The sequence below is a fragment of the Stylophora pistillata genome, chromosome 1 (genome assembly GCF_964205215.1).
Source record: "Stylophora pistillata chromosome 1, jaStyPist1.2, whole genome shotgun sequence".
NCBI lineage: Eukaryota > Metazoa > Cnidaria > Anthozoa > Scleractinia > Pocilloporidae > Stylophora > Stylophora pistillata.
The window spans coordinates 54,037,422-54,056,562 of record NC_142519.1 but is presented as its reverse complement, the minus strand read 5'-3'; the positions used below and the strand labels follow the sequence as shown (position 1 = coordinate 54,056,562).

The window sequence follows — 19,141 nt, the reverse complement described above, 5'->3', positions numbered from 1 at the left end:
AAGTAGGAAAGGATGCTTTCGCTCCAAAGCTAATACCTAACGCAATAGTAATACTCCCTGCAATCAACTCCTTCGACGTTACTCTCTGGTAGCTAACATTGATTTAGAGCAGAAGAGGTGTAGCAAAGAGAAAATAAAAAGAAGGCTTTAAATGTACATATGGGGAAACTGAGCAGCAGGTCACAATATTAGTAACTAATTAACCAAGGGATATCCTATCCATGTCCCATTAAACGTTCACGGATGAATTTGAATAAGATTTTGTTACGTTTTAATGAGAATTTAAGTATTGGTGTAAAAACTTGGTTGGCGATTGCTAAACTTAGAAGGTAACGGAAACTTATTGTGGTCCTTTTTTCAATGATAATACTTCGTAAATGGAGCTGGATACGATATTGTGTGTCGTTCATGATACCAAGAAGAAAAATTTCGATGGTGGAAATCTATCTTTATCATTTCAAGAAAAACCGATTAGTTACCTTTAAACTTAATTTTCATTTCAGTATCTTTTTTTTTTATTCCGACTATATTACTAGGAAAAGAGGGCTCTTGGATCCACGCCCGAAAAGAATCGATCAGTACAGCATCGAACCGAAGATCTGTTCTCGTTGGCGACGGGGTAATCCCCCGAGCACCTTCTTATAAATGCAATGGCAAATGAGTACTTCTTTTCATTGCCACGTATGTGGTAGCCTTTATTTTTCAAAAGCATTATTTGTAATATTTATGTTTAGTACAATCTTTTACTTTTACACAGAAATAATGGTTAGTTTTACAATAATTGTTGAACACTAGATAAAAAATCAGCATATAACATGTTGCTAAGACAACCACTACATCACATTGTACTTTGAAATTCCCATAAATCAATGCAGTTCCTGTCATTATTCCTGAAACTTTCGCTGCGTGTTCCTCAAAAGCAGAGATTTTGAGAGTAAGCTCTCTGGCGAAACCAAATGATGCTATTTCAGCTAGAATTTTTCGCTTCAAACGCCACTGCCATGTGAAATTCGCAACGCGATTTCACTACCTATTCTTGTAAATTCTAATCGATAATAAAAATGAAAAAAATTTTTGTAAGTACTTCGCTGAAAGATATACGGAGCATCACATAAGCTTATTCGGCAATTATTGAATGTGGATGAAAATTGTTAAGCAAAATAGAATAGTTCATTATGGTTTCTGGCACTTTAAATATTATCAGTTCAGCCCACGAAAGTACGGCACTCGCAACATACTCTAACATTTTGATCAAAATCGTCAGTCTCTTCGACAAACACATCAAATCCAAGTAGCGCACTAAGTTCATCGTTTCGTATAAAATTTCCTGTGAAACGAAGAAACCTAAATTGCAAATTCCTTTGTTGACATTGGCCTATAGGTGGAGAGCCGCAAAACTGGATGCCGGTTTCCTCGCAGATAATCTCATTGATAAATCGAGGGAAAACATCAACTGGAAGTTGCGTAATGGCTGAGCATTCGCTGCAAAGACGCTGTAAGACGCTTCCTGAAACGATGGAACCTGCAGCAAAGCATTCTTGGTTAACGGTAGTACCTGCAACCTTTGGTAAGACGTTTCCTAGTTTCCTCCCAACCAAGGTGATAGTAGTGGAAGTGTTCTTGGTCTGCCTGTATGGGGGTCGTTTAGCAGGCACAGGGTCCATATCTCTAAGAAGATTGGGGAATTTCTTCGCTTGTATCCTGTTGGTTGCCACGTACCGAGGGTTGAAGCCACCAATATCCTTCAGCTTTTTTAACAAGTCTGTTTCGCTAGGTCGAACGCATATTGGATCTCTGAAAAAGCGGCGAACTGACACCGGTGGAAGTTTAGACCACACTTTCCGGCATCTTCTTTTGGTTATGACTTTTGGTAGGCGTGCAGGGGAAATATGTCGAGACTCTCGGCGAAATCCGAGAGTTGGCGAGACTTCCATGAAAAGTAAAATGGCAGGCAGAACAACTAACAGCTGGAAAAAAAAATGCAAATTAATTGAATTGAATTGATCTCTACTGCAATGAATGCTATGTAAGATAACAATCGCTTTTCTCGGTTCTCTAGATCTTTTGTTATTAATCTTGGCCGATCTATGAAGTGATATGAAATACTAAGATAAGACCACTTGGTATGGTTGATTCTTTTTCGAAGTTGGTTCCTTACAGCCACGATGAACAAAAATCTCAGTGCTCTGGCGATAAGACGCACTGAGTTAAGTTTGTAAACAGTTAGCTCTTGGATTATGCTGACGATAGTGGATCTATCTTCAGGGATTGACAATTTATCTACTTCAAGGAAATTACTTTGCGAGTTACAGACCATTTATTTCGTGATCATAATTTCGTTACGAACACCTCAGCCTTCGCTTTAGAGCTGGAAGTAACTGTGAAATAACTGTAGGCTTCGAAATAAATGGAGGGGAGAGTTTGTTGGTGCCGTGAAACTCGTGTATGCTAAAATGTTAGATCATTTAAATAGCAGATATAAGAAGGCCAAAGACGGGCGAATAGAGCTAGAGATTGGTGGTTGAATCCAATGCGCCTAAAAACCAGAAACTGATATCTTGTTCGAAAAACTAAATCATTTCATTCGGGTGGTGAATAGAACCGTTTGGTTGAGTATCTAAACATTCATTATTCCAGAGTTCAAAACTAGGGAGTAGCGCGTAGGTGGATAACGTGGCAAACACACATTAAAAGATCAACCAAATTATCTGTACACGTGTATCTAACTAGCTTTTTGAAAAGAGGTGTTAGTCGGAATTAAAATGTTGAGTAGAATCTTACCTTTACTTTCAGCTCCATTACTTCTTTGGTGTTCTCAGTACTGACGCTTGTTTTTCTAGACTGATAAGACACTTCCTTTTTTCGTTCCTTGTGCTAGTACCAAAAAGTACAGATAATGAAAAACTTGTTAGACGTAAATATTTTTCGGTATCATTTAGGACTACATCAATTACAGGACTCCGACGACGTCTGAACTCCGTACCGTAGCCGCAGCCATGCAACCGGGTGAATTCCGTTTTGCGGTAAGTTCCAGAAGAATATATCTATCTATTTATATATTTTTCCTGATGCAACAGAGTAAAGTAGACGTATTGTGAATTGAGCATAACGCTCATTACAAACGGTAAAATTTGAACTTCTGGACGTCCGGCTCGCAATTCTTTACGTATCAAAGTGAAAATCGTGGAATCACTTTTCAGAAAACTATTTCGCTGTGTTCCCTTGAGGGATTTTTCAAAGGTTTGTTACAATGAGAGTGAGTCTAAAAAGATTTCATAAATTACCGAAAACGTCACTGGGTGACGTAGACGTCAACGTCAACGTCGTTAGTAGACAGGAAATTTGAAAACCTTAACAGTCTATAATAAAGAAGCCTAAACACAGCAATTAAATATCAAGCGGATTAGTTTGATTAGTATTGATATCTTTTTGTTGTGTAGTTTTCGCTTTCTTGGTTTACAAGCAAAACAGACAAAGGTTAATCGCCGATTAATTTCAGCGGCAATCAAACATTATCTGTTAAAGCGCCTTTCATCGAAGCTTAAACGTGAGTAATAGGTTGGCAGTTCTTGTTTTCTTGATTGAATTTGTCGCCTATATAAATAGTTTAACTTACAAACGAATTATGAACCATTTAAAGTCGATTGAAAATTTCATCCCAGAAAGTCAGAACAACCCTCAACTTGTGACGTTTTCGCCGATTACATAGATTATAATGTAATCTGGATACGGTGACGTCAAATTTGGCTTTTTTGAATAGCAGTACTCGAAATTAGTAATAATAAAAAAAAACCCTTTCGACTTAAGGAGGTCATGGCTCTCGACCGACGATTTTCGACATCAAAAGAGTTTTATCTTTTTTGTTGCTCATCAGCAACACGAACAACTTCAGCGGCTTGTCTCAACTGGGTGAGACTCGAGGTGTAATGATACACACAACAATTTGGCCATAATTAAGGAGGCAAATATTGTTTATTAAGAAGTGTAATGGTTCTTCGTGAGTTATACTTGATTTAAATTTAAGCGGGCATTCAAAACCGAAAAAAAGAAAAAAAATTGGGCTTAAGAACTATCTTAACACTAAATTCACAAATCAAATATTTTTCTGAAACCATAAAGAGTTCTCTGAACGCGGAATTTACTTTTTCCCATTTGTCAGAAAACGGAAGTAGGAAAACTGACCTAGTAAGCCTCTTGAAGTTGATCGGATTATTTTCCAGCCGTTGTGAAATTCTCTGTTAATCATTTCATTTCATCGGGAGCCTCAAAGTCTTAAGATTAGTTTTGTGAGACATGAAATCTACGCGGGATTTTTATTCTAGTAAGAGTGAGGTAGCCATGTTTTGTGACACACAGTCGCTTAATAAACCATGTTAACTTGGCCAACGCTTTTTCGGTATGTATGAAAATGAACAGCCAGTTTTTGCTTTACATCATGATTTGACATTTGCATTAACAAATCGGCAGTCGATCTGTAACAACGAGATATCGTCTCACTTTTCTTGTTGATATTCATTTGACCTTTACCTAATATCAAGAATCCGCTAGGAGCTTACCCTTCTGGCGATGTGCTTCTCCTCGGCTTCTGAGCTCTGTCTAACTACTCCGAGGAAGGGCTTGACTCTGACTGAAAGAGAAGTTCTTTAAAGCTTTATATCGCTAACGGCCCAGTATGACGTCGTAGAGTTATTTGTGTAGACTTGGCATCATCAAAAATAGATATGAATAATAAGATTACTTTAGTGCTTCAAATTGAAAAATAATTAGCACCACGGTCGATGCAATATAACGTGATAACTTTCAAAGTCCCATTGGTCACCAAGCAACCGCTTTCAACATTTATCAATATACATCTGTATTTCCCTTCCGAGATATTAAACGGTTTCTCATCTTATCGTTGATATTTTTCCTTCTTTCCACCACGTCAGCACTTGAAGATGTATTACCGGATGCTGTGGCAGAAATTACTCATGGGGTTAAGACCATCCCTGAAACCAATCTCGTCTATCAGAAAGTTGCTTGTTTGGCGAAATATTTTATAACCATACCATTATTATTGTCTGCTGGGGAAGCCCCTTGACGTGGCCAAATCGGCGACAGCAGAAGAGGAAAAAAGCTGACCTTGACTTTTCACTTTAGATTTCATTGAAAAATATCTTAACATCGTTTACAAAATTACCAAGTTTATTTAGAAATATCATGATGCCATCACCAGTATTCATTACAGAGGATACAGTCAGACTGTACTAGCAACAGTTAGTCTACTGAGCGAGTAGTGTTTTTAAAAATGATCTGTTTTTTACTTGAATGATTTGCATGTCTGGATTACTAAAAGCTTAATATACAATATCTTAGAATCCTGAATCATGTCGCACACGTTTCGAAAATTGCAATCCAAGGTTAACGTTGAGAGATGTTGGCAATGCTTTTGAAGCGAAGTTTTAAAATAAATAATTTTTGAGACGGATCAAATAATGTAGTTATTTCTATAGAACGGATTCATATCTCATAGGCACACCAATACTTCGCAAGCCACGTCGAATATAACATTGGTTCATTTCAAGACGATGTTGCACTCGATTACAAATTGTGTTTTTCAGTTCGTGACAGGTTTTACTAGTGTGCAACTGTACTCTAGTACAGGATATTATATTAATAGACAAGTATTCATGGATTCTTCTTCCTCTTTGCATTTCCACCAAACAAATTTTAGTTCAGTGCATTTTTCGCCGAAAACAAAACATTTAACAGCAGCGCGTATTAGTTTTGAATTCATAATAAAAGCTTCGCTGCTCATCTCCTGCAAATGATTCCAAGATCACCCGAGGTTTCTTTACCATTTCAAAATAGCTTCAAATTCCCGCTGTTTATTTCTTTTTTCCGGTTTTAATTCTTTTGAATTCGCTTTAGCTTGAACCTTTTCAAATGTGTCTTGAAAGTTCAAGTTATCGGGAGTCGTCTGTAATGGTATTGTTAGATAAATCAGGATTCACCTATCCTGGGTCAGCTAGATATCTAACAGCTTGATGAAACGCAAAACAGGCACAAAATAAAATGCTTTCAATACGGTTTAGTTGATTTTGATTTGAAGAGATTATTCGCCACTTGAAAAAAGTAACGGAGCACCACGCACAGATATTTGCGACGATTGCTAACCGCAAGGATGGCGATGCACTGTTTTGGTTGCGGTTAATTTGTCGCATTGAAGGGGAAACTAGCTGCAGATCGCGACACACTTTTTCGAAAGCACTAACGACTATCGAGTTGTCTGTTTCAGTTTTCTTTAATCTCGCAGTTTAAACTAAATTGTACTTCATAACAGAATGCACGCTCAATATCGTCGATATCATCAAAGGAAAGAATCTTCGAACGAATCAAGAATTAGTAGACAATAGATAAATAAATAAACGTACGGCAGTTTCAATTGAAAATCATCCCCAAATTAAAGTATTTCTATTTTAAAATGTTTGTGTTCGACTGTGTCTAGCCTGCAGCATAAATATTCTACTTAAGGCAGGAGGGAAGAAGTGGAGGTTTCAGCTTGTTTCAGCTTCAATGTTTTCGGCGGGAAATCCTGTCTCCTGCACAGGAAATTAAGCTTTTATCTCCTTGTTTCACTATAAGAGGACAAAGACTCAATCATTTATCCTTTTTGATCTAAAATTACCACACATTAAAGGACATGTCGATGGTAGTAAAGGTTACGGTAGTTTTTCCGTGTTTGCATTCTAGATACTTCTAGGGGGAGTGTCTCCACGTATAACTACGATTTGGCTAAACAAGCAATTTTTATGACTGCCAATGCTTTAAATATGACTTAACTAACTCTGATTTGACAACAGCTCCCAAAATATATGGCTGAGGAAGAGTAGAAAAAAGTGACAGTCTTTCCTGTGAAGATCTATCTTATAAGATATTTATACGAGAGTTCCTAATGCAAGCGTGTTGATCATATAAAAGCCAATATAGAAAGCTGTTGACATTTCCTCACTGAGAAGAACTATAGAAGAAATCGAGTCAGTGTCTCGAGTGTTCGTGCACAATGATAAAGTAAACTAATTTCAATTGGAACTAACATCAAATGTATGTATACATTTAAATTTTTTCTGTTGACTATGGCATTCCTGAGTGACCGGCATGTCAGCATAACCGTAAAAGTCAAGTTGAGCATGTTTCAGATTCAACAATTATAGCAACAACTTTAGCTGCCTCTTTTCTCGCATAGGATCTCGTCTTTTCTTAACTCTTAGAGAAGCAACGGCTTTATGTCCTTGCCTCATCGTAAAAAGGACAAGGAGTGAATCCTTTAAAGCTTATACTTTTAATCCAAAATTATCACTTAATCATTCTATGACACGTGAATGAAATGGCGAAGCCGTTTCCGTGTTTGCATTCTCGGCTAGATTCCTCTAGGAAGTCTTTCCGCGTAAAGAGTTTGACATCAGACGACTGTTTCCGACAGTGAATTGCTGGAACGGTTGTCTGAAGGTTTATCTTGAACACGGTTTCACTGGTTTACTAACATAACGCACTCTTCATAGCACGATTGACAGTGAGCATACAGTGTATATCGTAATTTTATCAAGATCAAGTTAAACGGAAAGTTTTATGTAAATCAACGAGAAAACTTGCCTAACTTGCGAAAGTGGTCGTATTCATTGGCTGGTGCAGAGTTACAGGCCTAAATGTAGTATTTGCTTTGTTTTGAAGGGAAATTTAAGAGATTGTAGCTATAGAGTACCGCTGTAGCGCAGATAATGTTTCAATTTGTATCGTACTAGTACTGTCTTAGCTTACTTCCTGTGTCTCTTACATCACGGAACCGTTAAGTTTGACGTTCAGCATCAACCGATATTGCTTCATATTGCTTTTTGATTTCTTAATTAACTTCTCTAAATCGTATGTTCTAATAAAAACTGACTTTTCTCGTCCTGAGAAGCTAGAAGAATAATTATAAAACATTTTTCACTGCTTAATTATGGGGCAGTTGAACTAAGTTGCAAACGTTATGCGGTCAAGCCAGAATGACAGTAAATTTAGCAGTCACGCAAAGCTGAGGCTAATGAAGCAAACAAACACCTACACGTTCTGCGAACTCTCAGGAGAGAACGCTACAGTCAGCGAGAAATAGACCATGTCTCCGACGAAGGGCTAACGCTCGAAACGTCAGCTTTTATAATCGTTACGGTGGCCAATTTACCATTTTAACTTTGTTGATATATCCAAATTATTTCGTTACTCCTACCGACGCAGCCCCAAACAGTTTCTTTCGAAACTATCAGCCTTTATTCTTTAGATCTATTGTTTTACCAACTTTTTCATCTTCCTGTGTATGGAGCCTCTGAGTCCGAGACCTTAAAAAGCAAATCCAGCGCTTCTTTGATAAATGTTACATGCCGCGATATAGTTCCGGTCAGCTCATTATTTCAAGCTTTTCAGAGACACAGGAGAGAAAAATTTTGATCAGGCGATCTCACTGGGCTCGCACCCTCTTAAACACATCATTCCTGAAGAGAAAAATACCGCATACAATCTACGTAGGAAAGGGTGCTTTTGCCCCAAACTTAATACCCAACGCTTCAAATCCACGTTTGTAAATGTAGATTAATTTTTAGGTACGGTTTAGTTTAGTTTCAATATATTGTAACATAGGATATGTGTTTTTACCCTTTGAACTGAAATAAAGACTATATATAGCCGTCTAACGAACTCTATCTTACTTTTCTTCCTGCTTCGCGCAAATATGACAAGGCAGTATTAAATGTGGAGTTATTTTCTCACAAACGAACGCCTGTGTTATGCAATCAAAACATTAAATATCTAAAACCAAAAACGTTGATTTCTTTGAAGCCAGATCAAAAATCATTTGAATTGGAAAAACTAAATGATGAGTTATAATGACTTGATTATACAAATAAGAAGAGGATTTTAAAACAAACTCAGGATCTTTTTTCATACCAATTGACTATCACGCTTTTGAGATACAAAAGTCTCATGGATAATTAGAAAATTAGGAAAGTTTCCGTTAGGTATCCCTTCAGAAGTGATGGCATGGGGGTGCGTGGAGGGGATTTTAACACTGAATAACTAATTGTAAAATGTGATTCAATCTCACAGCAAAGAAGTACTCGGAAACTGTTGTGAATATTCAAGGTGAAGGACAAATGACAAGTGCGGATGGAGAGACGAATGAAAATGGACGAAAACTGATGGAGTTATAGAGGTGCACATAATGCTAACTTTGACTCGTGATTCCAAATATTCACGAAGCAAAGTTTTGAGTTCCGAATCAGAATTTGTCTTTTACTACAAATGACTTATAAAATGCTGTCCCAATGGACTCTACACTGAACTGAAACAATGAATTGAATTGCAGAAAATGACGTGACTTTAGCCTCTTTCACTAAGGTAACAATATCCTCTGGACCAAATGGATGGTCAGTGACGTCCTTATGAAGTCGTAAAAGCATCCTTCGGGCAATTTAAACAGTAAAAAAACAACGTTTTTTTACACTCAGCAATATTTAACATCGGTGGAAATTGTTCTAATATCAACATCACCATGAGCCTTTTTATAACAGAATGCAATTCCACGGACAGGAAAACAAACAACAAAGCTTGTTTCAACCTGAAGCTTCAATCATACCCCGAAAATATTTTTAATTAAACCAGGATTAACTGAATAAAAAACAGCAACAAAAAGCTAAAAACTTTCGCCACTTCCTCTCGCTGCACTCGGTGTTCAAACGGCCATTATATGACTTGTCATGTGTCGGCAATTAAACCCGCCGGCTTTTACGTCCTGTGACTGACCTGGCAATTTTCGTCGCCTAGCCCTGAGAATCACCCGTAAATATCAAGTGCATTTATTACATGATATTTCGAGATGGATCAAACTGAATGGCGTAAAAGATTACCAAGTGCGCCTTTTCCGCCCGGAATTTTCGCTAGCGATAAAAATTTGCCGTGAACCTCATATAAAATGGCATAATGCGTCTCTAGCTAAGGTCAACAGTCCACCCCAACACCACGTCTGGGCCCTTCGTGTGTGGGGCCCGCGGTGCTTCTTTCTCGCTTTGTGAAGGAGATCGCATGCGCAGAAAAGCACCCACCGCTGAAGAGGAATGGTTTCCGCGGGGGATCAGTGCAGCCGTCGCTAATAGAGCATAAAGGGGGGAACTCTAGAAAATTGACTGCCGATAAAGGGGGGAGGGATAAAATCCTACGTACAGAGCTCCAGCGGGGTATCACTGATAGAAATTATTATAACACAGACGAAATCCTCCGACCTTCTTGGGCCATATATAATTTCCTGTACCCCATTAAAAAGTGAACTGACTCAATGACTATGTGAATGTAACGTAAGATTTTTGATTTGTTTTATTGTCAAACAACGAAAAAATCTGAGTTTAGGACAACATATGTTTTGCTCGTGCGGTGATTATGGGCATCACAATAGAACAAATTCGATTCTTTTAACTAAGAATCTCAGAATTTCAAAAGGAGGCTACAAAGAGAAAACTGTGAAATATAGAGAATATTTACATATCGAAATCCGACTGTTTTGTCTCTGCAGCTCTATATGCTTTTGACGGTTATTTTTTAATCGACAACAATTTCATAACCAGAAACCGAACTACAAAATCAACCTCGTTCCCAGGGCCTCTCATCTTCTAGACCTCTGGGGCAGGAAGATGAGAGAGCCCGGAACGAGGTTGCAATAAAAATGTGTGAAAAATGAAATATAAACTATATCTTCAACGAGCAACGTGAAAATCATTTGCCTCCGAAAAATGGAATTGAAAATACTCGGCATTCACAGCACGACCTGATATCTTGTTCGTAATCCTCCCACTCTTCCATGTAGACAGAAATTCCTAGGAGCTTGCTCAAGGCATCATCGCGTTCAAACTCTCCAGTCTGGCGGAGAAATGTGAACTTTATGTACCGCTGCACACATCTCCCATTGGCTCCAAAACAGAGACGGTCTGAGCTGTCACAAATAACTTCGTTGATAAAGGGCGGGAAAACTTTTGATGGTAGTTTGGTGGTTGCAGCACACTCCGTACATAGACGTCGCAAGTTGGTGTCGTCCACGGTAGAGCCTCGACTCCAGCAGCCGCGCAGGGTGGAGCTTGGGCTCGAGGAAGTCATCCGTTTCTGTCTCGACCCTTCCTCCTCACGCACTTCCGGATCATCCAAACTGCGGCTGAAATCGTTGCCGGCGGAGTCCTGCTGGATTTGCCTTGGCCGATCAGATTGGGTCTCAGACGAAGTAGCAGCTGGTGCTGGAAGCTCGTCTGCAATAGCAAGGTCCTGAAATCTGCAAGAATCTGTCCTGTTTATGGCCATGTATCGTGGGTTGAAACCTCCTCCACTGATACGAAGCTTGGTTATTAACTGGGTTTCATTGAGGCGAACGCATAGATGACGATTCCGGCCGAGTAACCTTCCTCGATATTTAGGAATTGTGTTGACGATGCGACCGCAATCTGCCTCTCGAATTTTTGGCCTTGATGTTATTACAGGTCTACGTGATGTTCTTGTTCGGCGTGGACGCACAACTCGAGTCCTTCCACTAGATGCTGGTAGCATAGCCGAGACGACAACCAGGAACAAAACAAGTGACATTATCTGTTCAGCAAATGAGATTAAATGGGAGAACATTTTATGAATTACGATAACCATCAAAATTTAAGCGAGTTAAAATTACTGTGTGATCTTGATAAATAAACCACAATCAGATTGAAGAAATAGCATTGTAAACCCTTAAAACATTTTGGCCTCGGCAAAGTTCGTATCCGTGTCTCCCAAACAGTAGTTGAAATTTCCTACCAATTGAGCATAAGAGGCCACAGTTATCTAACTTGAGAATCTTTCAGTTTCTCACCAATTGAGCTAATTAAGAGGCCGCAGTTCTCTAACTTGAGAATCTTTTTTAAATTATGGTCTCTACGGAACAACAACAAATGGGTAAGGCCAAAGTCTTATCATATTATCCGGTATACTGGGAAGTAAACTAGTTTCTTTAAAAGCAAAATTTTCATCATTTAAATAGCAGACACAATAAGGCCAAAGACGGGTGAATAGAGCTGTAGGTTGGTGGTTGAATCCAATGCGCCTAAAAACCAGAAACTGATATCTCGTTCGAAAAACTAAACTCATTCGGGTGGTGAATAGAACTGTTTGGTTGAGTATCTAAATATTCATTTTTCCAGAGTTCAAAACTAGGGAGTAGCGCGTACGTGGATAACGGGGCAAACACACATTAAAAGATCAACCAAATTATCTGTACACGTGTATCTAACTAGCTTTTTGAAAAGAGGTGTTAGTCGGAATTAAAATGTTGAGTAGAATCTTACCTTTACTTTCAGCTCCATTACTTCTTTGGTGTTCTCAGTACTGACGCTTGTTCTTCGAGACTGATAAGACACTTCCTTTTTTCGTTCCTTGTGCTAGTACCAAAAAGTACAGATAATGAAAAACTTGTTAGACGTAAATATTTTTCGGTATCATTTAGGACTACATCAATTACAGGACTCCGACGACGTCTGAACTCCGTACCGTAGCCGCAACCATGCAACCGGGTGAATTCCGTTTCGCGGTAAGTTCCAGAAGAATATATCTATCTATTTATCTATTTTTCCTGATGCAACAGACCAAAGTAGACGTATTGTGAATTGAGTATAACGCTCATTACAAAAGGTAAAATTTGAACTTCTGGACGTCCGGCTCGCAATTCTTTACGTATCAAAGTGAAAATCGTGGAATCACTTTTGAGAAAAACTATTTCGCTGTGTTCCCTTGAGGGATTTTTCAAAGGTTTCTTACAATGAGAGTGAGTCTAAAAAGATTTCATCAATTACCGAAAACGTCACTGGGTGACGTAGACGTCAACGTCAACGTCGTTAGTAGACAGGAAATTTGAAAACCTTAACAGTCTATAATAAAGAAGCCTAAACAGAGCAATTAAATATCAAGCGGATTAGTTTGATTAGTATTGATATCTTTTTGTTGTGTGGTTTTCGCTTTCTTGGTTTACAAGCAAAACAGACAAAGGTTAATCGCCGATTAATTTTAGCGGCAATCAAACAATATCTGTTAAAGCGCCTTTCATCGAAGCTTAAACGTGAGTAATAGGTTGGCAGTTGTTGTTTTCTTGATTGAATTTGTCGCCTATATAAATAGTTTAACTTACAAACGAATTATGAACCATTTAAAGTCGATTGAAAATTTCATCCCAGAAAGTCAGAACAACCCTCAACTTGTGACGTTTTCGCCGATTACATAGATTATAATGTAATCTGGATACGGTGACGTCAAATTTGGCTTTTTTGAATAGCAGTACTCGAAATTAGTAATAATAAAAAAAAACCCTTTCGACTTAAGGAGGTCATGGCTCTCGACCGACGATTTTCGACATCAAAAGAGTTTTATCTTTTTTGTTGCTCATCAGCAACACGAACAACTTCAGCGGCTTGTCTCAACTGGGTGAGACTCGAGGTGTAATGATACACACAACAATTTGGCCATAATTAAGGAGGCAAATATTGTTTATTAAGAAGTGTAATGGTTCTTCGTGAGTTATACTTGATTTAAATTTAAGCGGGCATTCAAAACCGAAAAAAAGAAAAAAAATTGGGCTTAAGAACTATCTTAACACTAAATTCACAAATCAAATATTTTTCTGAAACCATAAAGAGTTCTCTGAACGCGGAATTTACTTTTTCCCATTTGTCAGAAAACGGAAGTAGGAAAACTGACCTAGTAAGCCTCTTGAAGTTGATCGGATTATTTTCCAGCCGTTGTGAAATTCTCTGTTAATCATTTCATTTCATCGGGAGCCTCAAAGTCTTAAGATTAGTTTTGTGAGACATGAAATCTCCGCGGGATTTTTATTCTAGTAAGAGTGAGGTAGCCATGTTTTGTGACACACAGTCGCTTAATAAACCATGTTAACTTGGCCAACGCTTTTTCGGTATGTATGAAAATGAACAGCCAGTTTTTGCTTTACATCATGATTTGACATTTGCATTAACAAATCGGCAGTCGATCTGTAACAACGAGATATCGTCTCACTTTTCTTGTTGATATTCATTTGACCTTTACCTAATATCAAGAATCCGCTAGGAGCTTACCCTTCTGGCGATGTGCTTCTCCTCGGCTTCTGAGCTCTGTCTAACTACTCCGAGGAAGGGCTTGACTCTGACTGAAAGAGAAGTTCTTTAAAGCTTTATATCGCTAACGGCCCAGTATGACGTCGTAGAGTTATTTGTGTAGACTTGGCATCATCAAAAATAGATATGAATAATAAGATTACTTTAGTGCTTCAAATTGAAAAATAATTAGCACCACGGTCGATGCAATATAACGTGATAACTTTCAAAGTCCCATTGGTCACCAAGCAACCGCTTTCAACATTTATCAATATACATCTGTATTTCCCTTCCGAGATATTAAACGGTTTCTCATCTTATCGTTGATATTTTTCCTTCTTTCCACCACGTCAGCACTTGAAGATGTATTACCGGATGCTGTGGCAGAAATTACTCATGGGGTTAAGACCATCCCTGAAACCAATCTCGTCTATCAGAAAGTTGCTTGTTTGGCGAAATATTTTATAACCATACCATTATTATTGTCTGCTGGGGAAGCCCCTTGACGTGGCCAAATCGGCGACAGCAGAAGAGGAAAAAAGCTGACCTTGACTTTTCACTTTAGATTTCATTGAAAAATATCTTAACATCGTTTACAAAATTACCAAGTTTATTTAGAAATATCATGATGCCATCACCAGTATTCATTACAGAGGATACAGTCAGACTGTACTAGCAACAGTTAGTCTACTGAGCGAGTAGTGTTTTTAAAAATAATCTGTTTTTTACTTGAATGATTTGCATGTCTGGATTACTAAAAGCTTAATATACAATATCTTAGAATCCTGAATCATGTCGCACACGTTTCGAAAATTGCAGTCCAAGGTTAACGTTGAGAGATGTTGGCAATGCTTTTGAAACGAAGTTTTAAAATAAATAATTTTTGAGACGGATCAAATAATGTAGTTATTTCTATAGAACGGATTCATATCTCATAGGCACACCAATACTTCGCAAGCCACGTCGAATATAACATTGGTTCATTTCAAGACGATGTTGCACTCGATTACAAATTGTGTTTTTCAGTTCGTGACAGGTTTTACTAGTGTGCAACTGTACTCTAGTACAGGATATTATATTAATAGACAAGTATTCATGGATTCTTCTTCCTCTTTGCATTTCCACCAAACAAATTTTAGTTCAGTGCATTTTTCGCCGAAAACAAAACATTTAACAGCAGCGCGTATTAGTTTTGAATTCATAATAAAAGCTTCGCTGCTCATCTCCTGCAAATGATTCCAAGATCACCCGAGGTTTCTTTACCATTTCAAAATAGCTTCAAATTCCCGCTGTTTATTTCTTTTTTCCGGTTTTAATTCTTTTGAATTCGCTTTAGCTTGAACCTTTTCAAATGTGTCTTGAAAGTTCAAGTTATCGGGAGTCGTCTGTAATGGTATTGTTAGATAAATCAGGATTCACCTATCCTGGGTCAGCTAGATATCTAACAGCTTGATGAAACGCAAAACAGGCACAAAATAAAATGCTTTCAATACGGTTTAGTTGATTTTGATTTGAAGAGATTATTCGCCACTTGAAAAAAGTAACGGAGCACCACGCACAGATATTTGCGACGATTGCTAACCGCAAGGATGGCGATGCACTGTTTTGGTTGCGTTTAATTTGTCGCATTGAAGGGGAAACTAGCTGCAGATCGCGACACACTTTTTCGAAAGCACTAACGACTATCGAGTTGTCTGTTTCAGTTTTCTTTAATCTCGCAGTTTAAACTAAATTGTACTTCATAACAGAATGCACGCTCAATATCGTCGATATCATCAAAGGAAAGAATCTTCGAACGAATCAAGAATTAGTAGACAATAGATAAATAAATAAACGTACGGCAGTTTCAATTGAAAATCATCCCCAAATTAAAGTATTTCTATTTTAAAATGTTTGTGTTCGACTGTGTCTAGCCTGCAGCATAAATATTCTACTTAAGGCAGGAGGGAAGAAGTGGAGGTTTCAGCTTGTTTCAGCTTCAATGTTTTCGGCGGGAAATCCTGTCTCCTGCACAGGAAATTAAGCTTTTATCTCCTTGTTTCACTATAAGAGGACAAAGACTCAATCATTTATCCTTTTTGATCTAAAATTACCACACATTAAAGGACATGTCGATGGTAGTAAAGGTTACGGTAGTTTTTCCGTGTTTGCATTCTAGATACTTCTAGGGGGAGTGTCTCCACGTATAACTACGATTTGGCTAAACAAGCAATTTTTATGACTGCCAATGCTTTAAATATGACTTAACTAACTCTGATTTGACAACAGCTCCCAAAATATATGGCTGAGGAAGAGTAGAAAAAAGTGACAGTCTTTCCCGTGAAGATCTATCTTAAAAGATATTTATACGAGAGTTCCTAATGCAAGCGTGTTGATCATATAAAAGCCAATATAGAAAGCTGTTGACATTTCCTCACTGAGAAGAACTATAGAAGAAATCGAGTCAGTGTCTCGAGTGTTCGTGCACAATGATAAAGTAAACTAATTTCAATTGGAACTAACATCAAATGTATGTATACATTTAAATTTTTTCTGTTGACTATGGCATTCCTGAGTGACCGGCATGTCAGCATAACCGTAAAAGTCAAGTTGAGCATGTTTCAGATTCAACAATTATAGCAACAACTTTAGCTGCCTCTTTTCTCGCATAGGATCTCGTCTTTTCTTAACTCTTAGAGAAGCAACGGCTTTATGTCCTTGCCTCATCGTAAAAGGACAAGGAGTGAATCCTTTAAAGCTTATACTTTTAATCCAAAATAATCACTTAATCATTCTGTGACACGTAAATGAAATGGCGAAGCCGTTTCCGCGTTTGCATTCTCGGCTAGATTCCTCTAGGAAGTCTTTCCGCGTAAAGAATTTGACAGCAGACGACTGTTTCCGACAGTGAATTGCTGGAACGGTTGTCTGAAGGTTTATCTTGAACACGGTTTCACTGGTTTACTAACATAACGCACTCTTCATAGCACGATTGACATTGAGCATACAGTGCATATCGTAATTTTATCAAGATCAAGTTAAACGGAAAGTTTTATGTAAATCGACGAGAAAACTTGCCTAACTTGCGAAAGTGGTCGTATTCATTGGCTGGTGCAGAGTTACAGGCCTAAATGTAGTATTTGCTCTGTTTTGAAGGGAAATTTAAGAGATTGTAGCTATAGAGTACCGCTGTAGCGCAGATAATGTTTCAATTTGTATCGTACTAGTACTGTCTTAGCTTACTTCCTGCGTCTCTTACATCACGGAACCGGTAAGTTTGACGCTCAACATCAACCGATATTGCTTCATATTGCTTTTTGATTTCTTAATTAACTTCTCTAAATCGTATGTTCTAATAAAAACTGACTTTTCTCGTCCTGAGAAGCTAGAAGAATAATTATAAAACATTTTTCACTGCTTAATTGTGGGGCAGTTGAACTAAGTTGCAAACGTTATGCTGTCAAGCCAGAATGACAGTAAAACAAGCAGTCACGCAAAGCTGAGGCTAATGGAAGCAAACAAACGCCTACACGTTTTGCGAACTCTCAGGAGAGAACGCTACAGTCAGCAAGAAATAGACCATGTCTCCGACGAAGGGCTAACGCTCGAAACGTCAGCTTTTGTAATCGTTACGGTGGCCAATTTACCATTTTAACTTTGTTGATATATCCAAATTATTTCGTTACTCCCACCGACGCAGCCCCAAACAGTTTCTTTCGAAACGATCAGCCTTTATTCCTTAGATCTATTGTTTTACCAATTTTGACATCTTCCTGTGTATGGAGCCTCTGAATCCGAGACTTCTTTGATAAATGTTACATGCAGCGATATAGTTGCGGTCAGTTCATTATTTCAAGCCTTTCAGAGACACTGGAGAGAAAAATTTTGATCAGGTGATCTCACTGGGCTCGCACCCTCTTAAACACATCATTCCTGAAGAGAAAAATACCGCATACAATCTACGTAGGAAAGGGTGCTTTTGCCCCAAAGTTAATACCCAACGCTTCAAATCCACGTTTGTAAATGTAGATTGATTTTTAGGTACGGTTTAGTTTAGTTTTAAATATATTGTAACATAGGATATGTGTTTTTACCCTTTGAACTGAAATAAAGACTATATATAGCCGTCTAACGAACTCTATCTTAGTTCTTCCTGCTTCGCGCAAATATGACGAGGCAGTATTAAATGTGGAGTTATTTTCTCACAAACGAACGCCGGTGGTTATGCAATCAAAACATTAAAAATCTAAAACCAAAAACGTTGATTTCTTTCAAGCCAGATCCAAAATCATTTGACTTGGACACACTAAATGATGAGTTCTAATGACTTAATTATACAAATAAGAAGAAGACTTTAAAACGAACTCAGGATCTTTTTTCATACCGATAACAGATCATTGACTGTCACGCTTTTGAGATACAAAAGTCTCATGGATAATTAGAAAATTAGGAAAGTTTCCGTTAGGTATCCCTTCAGAAGTGATGGCAAGGTGGTGCGTGGAGGGGATTTTAACACTGAATAACTAATTGTAAAATGTGATTCAATCTCACAGCAAAAAAGTACTCGGAAACTGTTGTGAATATTCAAGGTGAAGGACAAACGATAAGTGCGGATGGAGAGACGAATGAAAAAGGACGAAAACGGATGGAGTTTTAGAGGTGCTCATAATGCTGACTTTGACTCGTTATTCCAAATATTTACGAAGCAAAGTTTTGAGTTCCGAATCAGAATTTGTCTTTTACTACAAATGACTTATAAGATGTTGTCCCAATGGACTCTACACTGAACTAAAACAATGAATTGAATTGCAGAAAATGACGTGACTTTAGCCTCTTTCACTAAGGTAACAATATCCTCTGGACCAAATGGATGGTCAGTGACGTCCTTATGAAGTCGTAAAAGCATCCTTCGGGCAATTTAAACAGTAAAAATTCAACGTTTTTTTACACTCAGCAATATTTTCATCGGTGAAAATTGTTCTAATATCAACATCACCATGAGCCTT

The 19,141-nt window shown here is 38.0% G+C and overlaps 2 protein-coding genes across 4 annotated transcripts; both read right to left on the bottom strand.

The window, feature by feature from the left end:
* Nucleotides 1-665: 665 nt before the first annotated feature.
* Nucleotides 666-4,934, bottom strand: LOC111335382 (putative skeletal organic matrix protein 8). Of its 2 annotated transcripts, none has more exons than XM_088762597.1 (3): nt 4,528-4,934; nt 2,782-2,874; nt 666-1,967 (listed from the first exon to the last, which is right to left on the bottom strand). In XM_088762597.1, the coding sequence occupies exons 2-3, from the start codon at nt 2,797-2,799 to the stop codon at nt 1,206-1,208; spliced, it is 780 nt and encodes a 259-aa protein (XP_088618723.1). In that variant the 5' UTR covers nt 2,800-2,874; nt 4,528-4,934; the 3' UTR covers nt 666-1,205. The 2 variants fall into 2 exon arrangements, with proteins under 2 accessions (XP_088618723.1, XP_088618719.1); XM_088762593.1 differs by having other exon boundaries at nt 4,557-4,932.
* Nucleotides 4,935-10,357: 5,423 nt separating this feature from the next.
* On the bottom strand, nt 10,358-14,530 carry LOC148743111 (putative skeletal organic matrix protein 8). 2 transcript variants are annotated; one of them, XM_088762579.1, is made up of 3 exons: nt 14,110-14,530; nt 12,363-12,455; nt 10,358-11,634 (listed from the first exon to the last, which is right to left on the bottom strand). In XM_088762579.1, exons 2-3 carry the CDS (start codon nt 12,378-12,380, stop codon nt 10,777-10,779), a joined length of 876 nt encoding a protein of 291 aa, XP_088618705.1. In that variant the 5' UTR covers nt 12,381-12,455; nt 14,110-14,530; the 3' UTR covers nt 10,358-10,776. The 2 variants fall into 2 exon arrangements, with proteins under 2 accessions (XP_088618705.1, XP_088618700.1); XM_088762574.1 differs by having other exon boundaries at nt 14,139-14,528.
* Nucleotides 14,531-19,141: the final 4,611 nt, after the last annotated feature.